Here is an 11,644-nt window from a genome sequence, read left to right on the forward strand (position 1 = left end):
GGACAAATTGGGGGCCCTGTTGGACCAAGATATGCCTGCAGGTCAGAGGTTCCCCATCCCCAGAAACCCAGGTCTCCTCAGCTTACACTCAGCTGTCTTTATCCACAACACCATTCAAGTGTTGCACAAAATGTAAGCACCAAAGTTGTATTCCATTGCCTTTTCACTGTGCGTTTTAGACTTTAGATGAAAACTGAAGAAATGCTGAGGGATTGTATTGTATTGGGCAAAGCAAGGCTTCCTGCAGCATATTTCTGTGGTGTATGTGCAGTGAAGACATGCAGTTAAGGTGTTTATTGTTTACTGCGTTGTAGATTTTACTTTTAAGACGTGGAATGTAAATATAAGTAATTAGTCCTCCATTACCGTACCCAGTAGAAACAGGTGGATGCTGAGTCTTAATTTGTGAGTATTGCCCTTGTTGACGGAATATTCTTTCCATTGTTAGCCACAAGCAGCAGTGTAGCAGTCCTGTGAAAGCTTTTCATTTTTTGGCCTGTGTTCATTTCTCCCATTAGCTGTTGCTGGTTTCAGCCTAGTTTAATATCTAAGGCAGGGGTAGGGAACCTCTGGCCCACAGGCCTAATCAGGCCTTGCATAGCTCCCAGTTTGGCCTACAAGGCCATTTCCCTCCATACCATGCTGACCTACCGCACACACAACATAATCAGATTTGATGTCAGGTGAGGGGCAGGTAGAACCTTAAAGTGCATTCCCAGTTGTGGACTGCCAAGGGAGATTTGCTGTCATGGCTGAAGAGCGGATTGGCAGGAAGAGCAAGCCTGCTGGGCTTGGGCTGCACAGTTTATCCCTGCATGGGAAGTTCTATTGGCTGATATCTGGTAGTTCAAAGCCCTTTTTTCTGCAGGAATTGTCTCTGTTGTAGTGTAGTGTAGCTTATCCCTGCAAAAAGCAGGTTTGAAGTTGCTGCCTGTCAACTGATGAGTGGCAACTTCAAGCCCACTGGATTGTATTTGCTACCATGTTTCCTGGTAGCACAGCTGGTCTCTGCAGAAAGCAGGCACCCACCAGTGGGCCACTGGAGTTGGGGTAACCCCCAACTCCCCCCCCCCAACTGGATCCAATTCCCTACCCCTGATCTAGAGTTTCCTTTTATGTGCCAGCAGAGGTCATCCTTAAGAAGTGAAATATGAACACTGTGCATTTGGGATGGGAAAACTTAAGTACCCATCATGTTGCCAGTGTCCTGATTTGCTTCCCTTTCTCCCTAGGCAATCTGTCTGCTCAGAGTGCACCTTCGGTCTTGCCCCAACAGCAGACCCTCCACCCTCCTGGCACTGTCCAAGAGACAGGGCAGAACCATCTGTTACAGCCTCTGAAACCATCTCCTTCTAGTGAGAACCTCTACTCTGCCTTTACTAGTGATGGTGCCATTTCTGCGCCAGGCCAAGGTAAATATTGTAGATTAGCAGCATGGAGAGAAATGTGACTGGGGGCTGAGGTGGGGGATTAAATATCCTGCTACATTTCAGATTATCTCCTTCGTAGGATGAAGCTGTGAGGCCTGGGACACTCCGGCAAGTAAAATTAAGGATATGACAGTGAAGGTTGCCCTGTATGTTTTTGCACCTTCCACATCAAGGAGAGATGATGGAGGGGAAAAGCTTGAGGCAGATAGTGCAATATGTTCTCCCTGGATAAATTGGGAGCTTGTCAACTTTACTTGCACAAGTTAGAAGTTTATCATGGTCCTTGAGAGACCATATTTGAATTTGCAGTTTGCATGCATAACATACTCATTTCTGGCACACACATTAATGGTGTGGGTGGAGTAGCAGTATGTTGCTTCAAGACAAGGAGGTGGGTATATCAATACAAGAATAGATTATGCTACTGCTTCTTCCAAGTCACCTTCCTATTGAGAAGGGAGCTTCTGCTCATTCCTTTTTAACCATATGAGCCCTACTAACCTGCACCTCATGTGTCTTTCAAGTTGTGCAATGTATTATGTCAATGTGTGCATTAGCTGTTTTATATCACTTGTGGCATGCAACCCTGTTCCTGCTGGATTAACTATTGGAGGATAGCTCTGTTCCAGTTGAGGAAACAAACATGGTTTTGGGAGTGGGGGTGGGGGACAGAAGAGTCCTGGCTCCTTGTGTCTTGCAAATGCTCCTCTACCGGTGAGGTTCTTTTCTCTCGTGTCTTACTAGTGCATTTCACCACCAGCTTAAAGAGTTTTCTAACATCTTGTAGTTGTGTTCTGTCTCTCTTCTCTTCTCCTTGTTCTTCCCCTCTTTTATTTTTGTTTTATCACAGGGTGTGTGAAGTTTAACTGTGCATCTGAGCGGGTGACATTCAAGCCTGGTGGCAGGAGGACCCGATTTCTGAGTACGCCCTGCTTGGCTCTTTGTGTGTAACACCTTTACTCCTTCCTCGTCTTTTTGTTTTCTGCTACTTGGATCTGTTGTCACATGCTGTCCATTCACATCTGCCTTCTTGTGTCTCTCCAACCCCAGGGCTTGGCTGAGTTGCTCTTATCCTCCAGAAAGCTGTCTTTAAAAAAATATTGTGCTGCTCAGCCAAAAGGCTATGATGATAGTGGCTTATGTTTTTCAAGTTTTAATGATGCTTTGGGTAGCAAACTCCTTTCCTCAGTTTATCGTCTTCCCTGTAGTAACTGCAGGGAAGGCCATGATGAAACCTTTCCTAGTGGTTCAGCTGGGGCTCTGTGCAGACCTGGGCCAGTTTGCATAACTCTGAAGAGGCACAGCCAGCTGTTTATTTGTTTGGGCTGAGTGTGTATGTGGCAGTGACTGTCACACTGCTTTAACATGCATAGCAGCAATTCAGGGTTGAGGGCTGTGTCTACTGTTGAATTGGTGCTCATGATAGAACACTTCATAGAATCGTAGAATTGTAGAGTTGGAAAGGTTCCCAAGGGTCATCTAGCTCAACCCCTTGCAATGCAGGAATCTCAGCTAAAGCACCCATGACAGATGTCTGCTGCTTTTCCACCAAAGGACTTGAAATCAAGACAATCCAGATAGCAATGTGACTAGTATCTACTTTTGGAGCTATGGGCATTGTACCGTGTTGTTACTCCTGTTGGGGGGAATTGCTTGCTTTTTTTGCTACCTTACCCCACCAGCTCAATTCTTAGCAGAGGAAAATGTTTAAGGTCCCCATCCCTTGACTAAAATAGGAACCTGGGAAGGGATTATTTGTATTAGCTCATGAGTTGCATAGAGATATGATCAGCTTAGCATATGGGTGCCTTATTCAGGTTGAGACATGCAAAACCTACTTCATGCTTCATCAGTTTGTTAGAAGAGTGACTTGTGGGAATGTATTCTTGAATGGGAAGGGCCAATGTTTGAGAAAGGGTATTCCTTCTCTCTTCCTGTGCTTTGGAAGGGAAATGTAATCCCTTAATAATTGAGATTAAGATGCTTCCAGCATAAATATTTTTTGTGCAGCATCTCATGTGTTGCTTGGCACACTGTCTTTGCAGAGTATAAAAACATGTTCAGCCTGCTTTGCTGGAGCTGTACATGAGTGTGCATTACACTTCTGAAATTAATGGCGTTTAAAGGACTATAAGGAACTTAACAGGTAATATATATAGACCTAATAAACAGATTTAAAATTATAGCCAAAGGAATTGAGCTCTAAGAATAGCTGTTCTCCATACATTTGATTGGGTCTGTCTCCAGCCTCTACTGAACTAGACAGGGTGATGGAAATAGGTGGAAATGGATGGGTCGGTTGTGCTGTGATTCTCCAGCAGTTTGAGTTCACCCCCAGAGGCACACTCCATTGTCTCTCAAGACAGAAAGATGCCAACATGTGTCCTTTGAATTGTGTGCTTATGCTGCAGATAGAATACTTTTTTCCTGGGTGTGCAAATTGTATTCTTCTTCCCAGACTTAAAAAAACAAGCAGGATCTTTGGATCCTATTTTTGAAGAGCATCTGTCCATGTACACTGAGCAGCAGCTCAGCCACGCCAGGGATTTTTCTGTGCCTGTACCTAATGAGCCGAGCAGCAGATTCCAAGACAGACTTGCACAAGGACAGCTGCAATGAAAATCATAAGATGATAAGAAACTACCCTTTTAGGATTTGAACTTGCAGCACTGCTTTAGCCTCATCGTACTTGGTTTTTAGTTGCTTGGGGCAACTGGAGTGTACTCTTTAAGTCATACATATTTATTCTTTTTTAAAGTATATCCTGCCTTTCAGTCCATAAGGTTCTATAGGGTGGCTGGCCAGCCCCCATAATAAAAACTCTCGCAGAACAACATGCAGCTCTTCTCCCCATCTCAGGCTTATTAACTGGAAATCTTAATGTGGACAGTATAAGGCACATCTGGAAGGATCTTCAAAAAATATTGATAAAGCCAGGACTAAGAACTAGCTTCTCCCAGAAAACATTAAATTGCAATAAAAGATTAAGAAGAGATCAAGGCATAGTCATCCTTTGTTATTGTGGTGGATAATTAATAAATAGCAAGGATATGGCTAATCTTGCTGCACACCTGCTCTAGTTTTAATGTGGCTGCTGAACGGGAGGTACCTTTGTGAACTAAGATCCATGATGGGGAGACAGAAAATGCTACTTTGGTCTCTGGAAGTAATGGCATATGTGCAGTACCCTCAGTTTATTGCAGCTGTCCTGTAAAACAAGGCAGCACTTGTGGAAGCACGGCTTGCCTCGATGCTCAGTTTGTTTACAGGTTTCTTGTTTTACTGGATTTTGACCCGACCTCCTATCACAGATTCTGGGACGGTGGGAAAAGTTTTCTGTTAGAAGTTAGACGACTGGGCACAATTAATGGGTGGGTTTCTTGATAGCTGGAGAAAAAGTGGAAGAGATTCAACAGGTATTTCCCTACCTCTGGTGGCACTGATGTTCCAGGAAATAGGGAATCAGAGAATGTCACAATCAAGCCATTATAATGTACTCTCAAAACTGCGGGAAGTTTTTATGCCATTCCTTTTTCAGTCAGGAGAAATCTGATCAGCTGGGCATAAATTAAAGATTTAGTCCAGTGTTCAGTTCAGGATTCGTTTGACTTTCAGTTCAAACTGGACTGAAGCTTTGTTTCCTCCAATCAGTAAGAGTACCTGAACTGTTGTCTGAGACTCACTCAGTCTAACTCACCAAAACCTACTTAATATTGGATGAAATGATTAGGCCACAATCTTAATACATGTGAGAAATACAGGTGCATAAACTAAATGTGAATATTGATGCAGCTCCTCCAGTTGCCACTGTGTGTCTTGCTAGAAAAGTCCTGAAAGAATCAAAAGCAGTGTCACCAAGGGACAGTGTCCTGTTGTATTCTCCCCTCTTTATAACCAGGCTATTTGTGCTGTTTGCTTGACACTAAATGTTTCTCACTGTTTCTCCCTAACAAAATGCTTTCTCTTTGTGCTTCAGGGAAGATGGTGAAAAAAGTCTGCCCTTGCAACCAGCTCTGTAGTAATTATTGCATTTTGGTTACTTCTGAACTCTGACTGCCAAACTGCTGTGTTTAAGTTTTCCTCTGATCTCTGAAGCTTAACCTCCCTGAATCTGTCTTAAGCACAGCATCTGTCTCTGTGTCCCTTTCTAACTTGTTTCAGCACTAACCATAGCTGCCAAGTTTTCCCTTTTCTCGCGAGGAAGCCTATTCAGCATAAGGGAAAATCCCTTTAAAAAAGGGATAACTTGGCAGCTATGGCACTAACACTGCAACAAGCCTGGCCACCTCACGGCAGTTCCTTGCTGGAATGGCATGTTTTGACTATCAGTCTACCTGTGTCCTCCTTGCTGACGAGTAATGATGCCAAAGTGTACATTAGCACAAGTAATTTGCAGCATTTTGGGTCAGAAGGCAAAATCTCCCTCGTTCATGGGCTTTGTGTGCAGTGATCATAGCAAAAGGGGTTTGCCCTAAGCACTGACCCAATTTCAAAAGGAGCTTCCATATCTTACTAAGAGGAAGGGCAAGGACCCAGATGTCTTAGAGACAGGACAACGCAACAGGACAAAGTGTCGTCATCAATGAAGAGTCAGTAAATGGGAGTGAAGCAAATTGGCAGCGTTATGGTGGGGAAGGGGCAGCGGCGTGTGCAGTGGTGTGACCCACAGGGCCAGATAAAGCCTCTGCATTTGTTCAGTTGTATGAAGAGTCGAAATAAGTTTCTGTAACGTTTGCTGTGACTGAGCAAGATTGGAGGGAGGTTTTTTTCTATGGTCACTGACCCCAAGTGCTCGTCAGACTCTTCTTGATGGCTGGTTCAGTAGATGAAGTGTCTCGAGAACTGGCTTCATAATAAACCAGACACAAGAGTATTTTCAATTCAGCTCACATTTAATATAATATTCCCTCTTATATTTTTGTTTTAGAGGGTTCCTGAAACAATCTGGTGCATTTTCAACAGCTTGTAAAGTAAAAAGCCAAACATTAACAGACCCTTCTGGATTGAAACTCTCTCCCCACCCCCAATTTACTATTTAGCTTAGAGATGCAAGCAGGGCAGTGTCTGGGCACTACACTTACCAACAAGAGCTGTGTTTTCTGGCCATCAGGAAGGGGCTGATGGATATGTGCTGGTCCCTGCATGAAATTGTTGTCAGGAGAATGCACTGGTATTTTTATTGGTACCATGTATCAAGATTCTTACCACCACTTTTTAAAAATCTCTATTGCCTGTTCCCTGTACTATTCTTCAGGCTGCTCGTTGTTTTTTTTACTTAGATGTGTGTTTCTGTTCCAGTTTCTCACACTACATGGCTGAATTTTGTTGCATCACAAGTATAGTTTCCTTTGCATGTTACACAGTTACGATCTTATTACTATTAGCTCTGCATTCCTTCCTCTCACCTGGGCAGAGGATTCTTCCTCCTTCCTCTTCCCTGCATGTGGATGAGCACCACTCCCAACTTATTTAGTACAGTTTTTTTGTTGGGGGGGGGGGGACTGCTGCGTCTTTCACCACCTTGGCTAGTTTTATCTGCTTGTTTGTATTTCACAATGCAGTGGCACCTTGCTCAGTTGCTCTAACTAATTATAATGTTTTGAATTCTTGTCTGATCTGGCTTGGATTCAGGGAGGCCACTTTTATCCCAAGGAATCATGGGTCCAGTTAAGTTGCCAGTACCTATGACTTTGCTTCTGACAGAAAGTTATTGAGCAGTGGGAATGGATTATCAGTTTTTAATTTGAGTCTTTTGCAGTGGGAACTCTTGGTTCCCTCTTTGACTTCTTTTAAAGCTTTGATTCCATTATTTTGACAGCCCCAGGAGCAAGTCGGGTGGAATTAATGTGTTACCTTCTACTGGTCTAATTGGTGTTTCCTAAGCTGTTTTGCATCAAGTTGTACCTTCACTCCTTTCTTGTGTTGAAATAGGAAAGCCTTTTCAGTGGACTTGAATTGTACTTCAGGCTTTCCCAAATGCACTTCTTGTACAGTCTTGAGCAATGCAGTGGGCTCATTGGCTTCTATACATTGGAGACAGTGTCCTATCTCAGTGGTCATGTTGCTTGTTTCATAGCACATGTGGGGTTCTTGACACTCTTGAACTCTTGCATTTAGGTTTCTGCTTCCTGAATAACCATTTTGGACAAGTAAAAACAACTTTTTCACACCATTCCACTACAGATTTGCTATAGAATGGCCATCAAGAAACTTGGATACTTTGGATTTCCCTTTATTCTTAGGATTTGATCCTACCAGGTGCCATATTCTAAATTGAAACAGTTCTTGCATTTCCCTTTGCAGAACTGTATAAAGTTCTGTGTGGTGTGAAACCCAAATGTGCAGGTTCTCCTGGAAGCTGCCATCTGAGTTGGAAGCACCAGTTGATTGTTTGCTGCTTCCCTTTGGCACTGTTGTGCTTGGACAGTAAGCCAGCAGGTTCAGGTACATTCATGCAGATGGAAGTACCTGCCCATAATACAATGTCTCGTTCCAATAACAAGTCCCTGGGGCTTTTTTAGTTTCCATCTGCAGAGCAGAGCAGCTGTCCTTGCTGAGTGAGTGGGCAGAGTTGGCAGTAGCATTAACTTGATATAATAGGTGCTTGTTGACAATGTAGAGGAACCTATTAATCATGGACCTGTCATTGATACCAAAAGCTAGTTCATTCCTCAGTGGAAAATGGCAACGTTGCAGACCACCCACTGATCTGGAAAATAACACACAATTACATGATTAACCTAATAGGAGTGAAACTGCTAGCTGAGCCCTAAATCCCTTCCTCTTCATTATGTCCTGGTACTGAATTGTAGAATTCATGTGCATGGCTTTTTTAAACTCTTGCTTTCTCCTATTTTTCCATTGTAGCTGTAGTTTTGATGACCTTCAGGAACTATCATACAGTCAGGTTTAAATGACAGCCATTGGTTTGCTCTTCTAGGGACCAGCAGTACAAACACTGTTGCGGGTACAGTGAACAGCCAGGCACCTCAGTCTCAGCCTCCTGCGTCCAGTCGAAAAGGGACCTTTACAGATGACCTGCACAAGCTAGTAGACAACTGGGCTCGTGACGCCATGAGCCTCTCTGGCAAGAAAGGAGGCAAGGGGCATGGCAATTATGAGGTAAGTACTTGCTTGGGGCATTGTGTCTGGTCATAGGCACTCAGCCGACTTCATGGAAGGATCTGACACATTTCTGAGGGAGAAGCCTCTAAGGTACCTGTTTTAACATTGTTTGGCAATTCTGAAATACCCTGTTGGGTTGGGTTTTGTTTTTAGGGCCCAGGAATGGCAAGGAAGTTCTCCGCACCAGGTCAGCTCTGCATCTCGATGACATCCTCCCTCGGTGCTACACCCATCTCTGCTGCGTCAGCTACCTCCCTAGGTCACTTCACAAAGGCCATGTGCCCCCCTCAGCCATACGGTTACCCAGCAGTGCCCTTTGTAGCTCCCTGGAGTGGGACAGGTGGTCCAGCACAGCAGCCTTTAGGCCAGTTCCAGCCTGTAGGTGCCACCTCATTGCAAAGCTTCAACATCAGCAACTTGCAGAAATCCATCAGCAACCCCCCTGGCTCTAATCTGCGGACCACTTAATGAGACCCAGGCATGCTGCTGGGTAGACTTGAGGGGGGAGATGGGGCCCTGAATCAACCACTAGGCTGCAGTGAACTGGCTATTAGTGCCCAAAGGGGTGGTGGTGAACTTCCTCCTCTAACCATTGCTCTCTGCTCTCCGTAAGAAAAGCCCTCCATTTTGAATATGGGGAGAAGAGTGATCAGGATCTTCCACAATGGGACAAGCTTCCTCTCGTCTGTGGCAGGTGTGTAAAGATGAAAGCTACCACACAAGCCAAGGGCTTCATGCTGTAAAATTCATTTGGCTTAAGATGCTGAATCTACATGGGTTGAGATGGGAGAATTGTTGTTAGTTTTAGCATGAATCTTTAGTATGCCATTTGTCTTGCTCTGAGGAATTCAGCCGGGGGAGGAGGGAGGAGAGCTGTCCATTGTTTCCATGTCTCTTCCTTCCGTCAGACCATCACACCGAAGTTCCTGAGCTGATGGGGCACACAAGTGGAATTGCAGAACAGCCCATGCTTTGACATAGGTCATTACTGCTTTAAGTAAAAGATATTAACAGCTTTGACTGCAGCATTAGAGCAATTTAAATTGTTTAGAAGACAAATTTTTTAAAAAGTTCCCTGCGGACATGTACTTACCATCAGTTTTGATGTGGAAACACTGTGATATATAAATGTTGTTGGACAACAGTAGTTAAAAAAAATGAGTGGCGTATAGAGGGTTAAACAGTTAAAAAGGAAAAAAATGGGGGAAAGCTAGCTATATCCTGATACTTATTGGAGACACTTTAACTTTTTTCCTTTGTATTTTCATTGTATTAGATAAATGTGAATGTATAATTGTATAAATTAATGTACTTGAATACTTGTCTGTTCTCCCAGTATGCTTGCTGGATATTTTAGTGCCTTGGACTTTTTATTGCTTCTACAGTTAGCATCACCTTCCCAGCAGACTTTCGCCAGGCAGAGGGAGGTTATTTGGGTATAGTCACTGGAATACCAAAGGCATAACACATTGGATGCTTATACTGTAATAGTGTCGAGAGTAGGTGTTGGAGGGGGAGCTATTGCAGCTTTTGTGTTGGAAGAGTAAAGCTATGGAGTGGTGGGGGAAACTGATGTGGCTAATGCAGCAGCAGTGAGGGATTTATGCGGAGGTGCTGAAGAGAATGGACACAGTGACCAGAGTAGAAGCTGGGTTGCTGAGAATAGGGGAAGTTGGGAGAAAGAGGGACATCTTTGAAGGGGTCAGCACCTATGGGTGGGTTGACTTTTAAGCTATAAAGGTTTTTTTAGTAAGGGTAATGTATGTTAAGGGATTGGAGCTATCACTCTGGAGAGGGAGGGTGTTTGCTGGGATTTCCTCCCCCCCTGCCCTGCCTGTCAATCCAATCCTGAAAGGCCAGGAACACATCTTCCTGGTGCAGCATCCATTGCTAAAGATGGATACACTTGAAACAGCCAGCATCAAAAACAACTTTTTCTTTCTATGTCTAAAGGACTTAAAACTGGTACCAGGACTGTAACTAACTGTGTTGCCTTTTAGTAGGTGTTCTATATCTCCTACTCGCCTTCCTCTTTCTAACTTAAAATACTGGTTCCCTGATCAAATGAAATAACTGCAACCAACTAGTATTACTTTGCATTGCAGCAGCAGGCTGTGAAGTCAAAGTACTTCTGCTTTGGACTTGGAAGCAGCTTTACTGCTTGGTCTGGAAGTCTGTTTTCTCTTTCCCCACCCCTAGAAGTCCTCTAAAGTTAGCAAGGACATTTGTTCTTTCTGTATTTCTTTCACTCTTCCCTCAAACATATGCACGTCTGTCTTTCTTTTCATCCCTTCGCCTCAAGTTGAAGTTTACAGTGGTTTTGTCAGGCAGAGGTAGGAGTTGGACCCAGTGGCTGAAAAGAAAAGACGGAAGCCTAGGTGGCTGGGATTCAACAACTTTTCAGACTTAAAAAAGAAGTCCTCACAGGTGTGATGGGAAATTCAAGGTGAGCTTGATGTGCAAAAAGCAGGAAGGAGCAATGGATGAAAAGATGCCACCTAATGTTAGAGGATCTAGTCAGCTGAGTGTTGCACAAGGTTAGTATTTTGGTTTCATATGTTTGAGGTCAAGTTTTCACTTAGTTATGCAAGTACTGGTTTTATTTACCATTGATTTCCCTCCTGTGGATGAAATAACTGAGGTCTAGAGGAATTAACTAATGCTACTGAACTGTTAAATTATTTTGTGTTATTACACTTTGAATACCTTTTTCCACAAGATCTGTTTCTGAATTACAGATGTTTTCTTTACATTATTTAACAATGTACACTGTAAAAAAATAAAATAAAATGAATTCAAACCTTGGGCTTCCCTGGCCGTAGTTAATGGTATGTTTTGCACTAAATCCAGGCATTGCGCTTCCTGTATGATTGCGCTTTGTGCTGCAGTTTGTTACCTTCTTTGTAGATATTTAATGAAATCATTCAAATAAACCAAACCTGCTTTTGTTGAGCTGTGGTTTTTCATTTTCAAATGGCCTTGGTTCCCCCTGTGCCCGAAGCTTAACAATTGTTAGTGAGCTCTTGTTACTCCCACTTGCATCATTGTTAACAAAGTCATTTGAGTTTGAAGGAGCGCAGGTGCCTTCA

General features: G+C 43.5%; 1 protein-coding gene across 24 annotated transcripts in view; it reads left to right on the top strand.

Annotated features, from left to right (window-relative positions):
- The window catches only part of WNK1 (WNK lysine deficient protein kinase 1), a 117,708-nt gene extending 106,201 nt beyond the window's left edge, over positions 1 to 11,507 (top strand). For 9 of the 24 annotated variants that reach the window (XM_088652339.1, XM_088652343.1, XM_088652342.1 and 6 more), the window contains 5 exons: positions 1,233 to 1,412; positions 2,281 to 2,352; positions 5,407 to 5,448; positions 8,371 to 8,552; positions 8,709 to 11,507. In XM_088652339.1, the coding sequence (XP_088508465.1) occupies positions 1,233 to 1,412; positions 2,281 to 2,352; positions 5,407 to 5,448; positions 8,371 to 8,552; positions 8,709 to 9,023 (791 nt within the window). In that variant the 3' untranslated portion in view covers positions 9,024 to 11,507. The remainder of the gene's footprint in view (positions 1 to 1,232; positions 1,413 to 2,280; positions 2,353 to 5,406; positions 5,449 to 8,370; positions 8,553 to 8,708) is intronic. The other 15 variants (XM_035127436.3, XM_088652357.1, XM_088652358.1 and 12 more) reach the window with 6 other exon arrangements.
- The last annotated feature ends 137 nt before the right edge of the window (positions 11,508 to 11,644 follow it).

This window comes from Zootoca vivipara, chromosome 9 (genome assembly GCF_965207765.1).
Source record: "Zootoca vivipara chromosome 9, rZooViv2.hap1.1, whole genome shotgun sequence".
Taxonomy (NCBI): domain Eukaryota; kingdom Metazoa; phylum Chordata; class Lepidosauria; order Squamata; family Lacertidae; genus Zootoca; species Zootoca vivipara.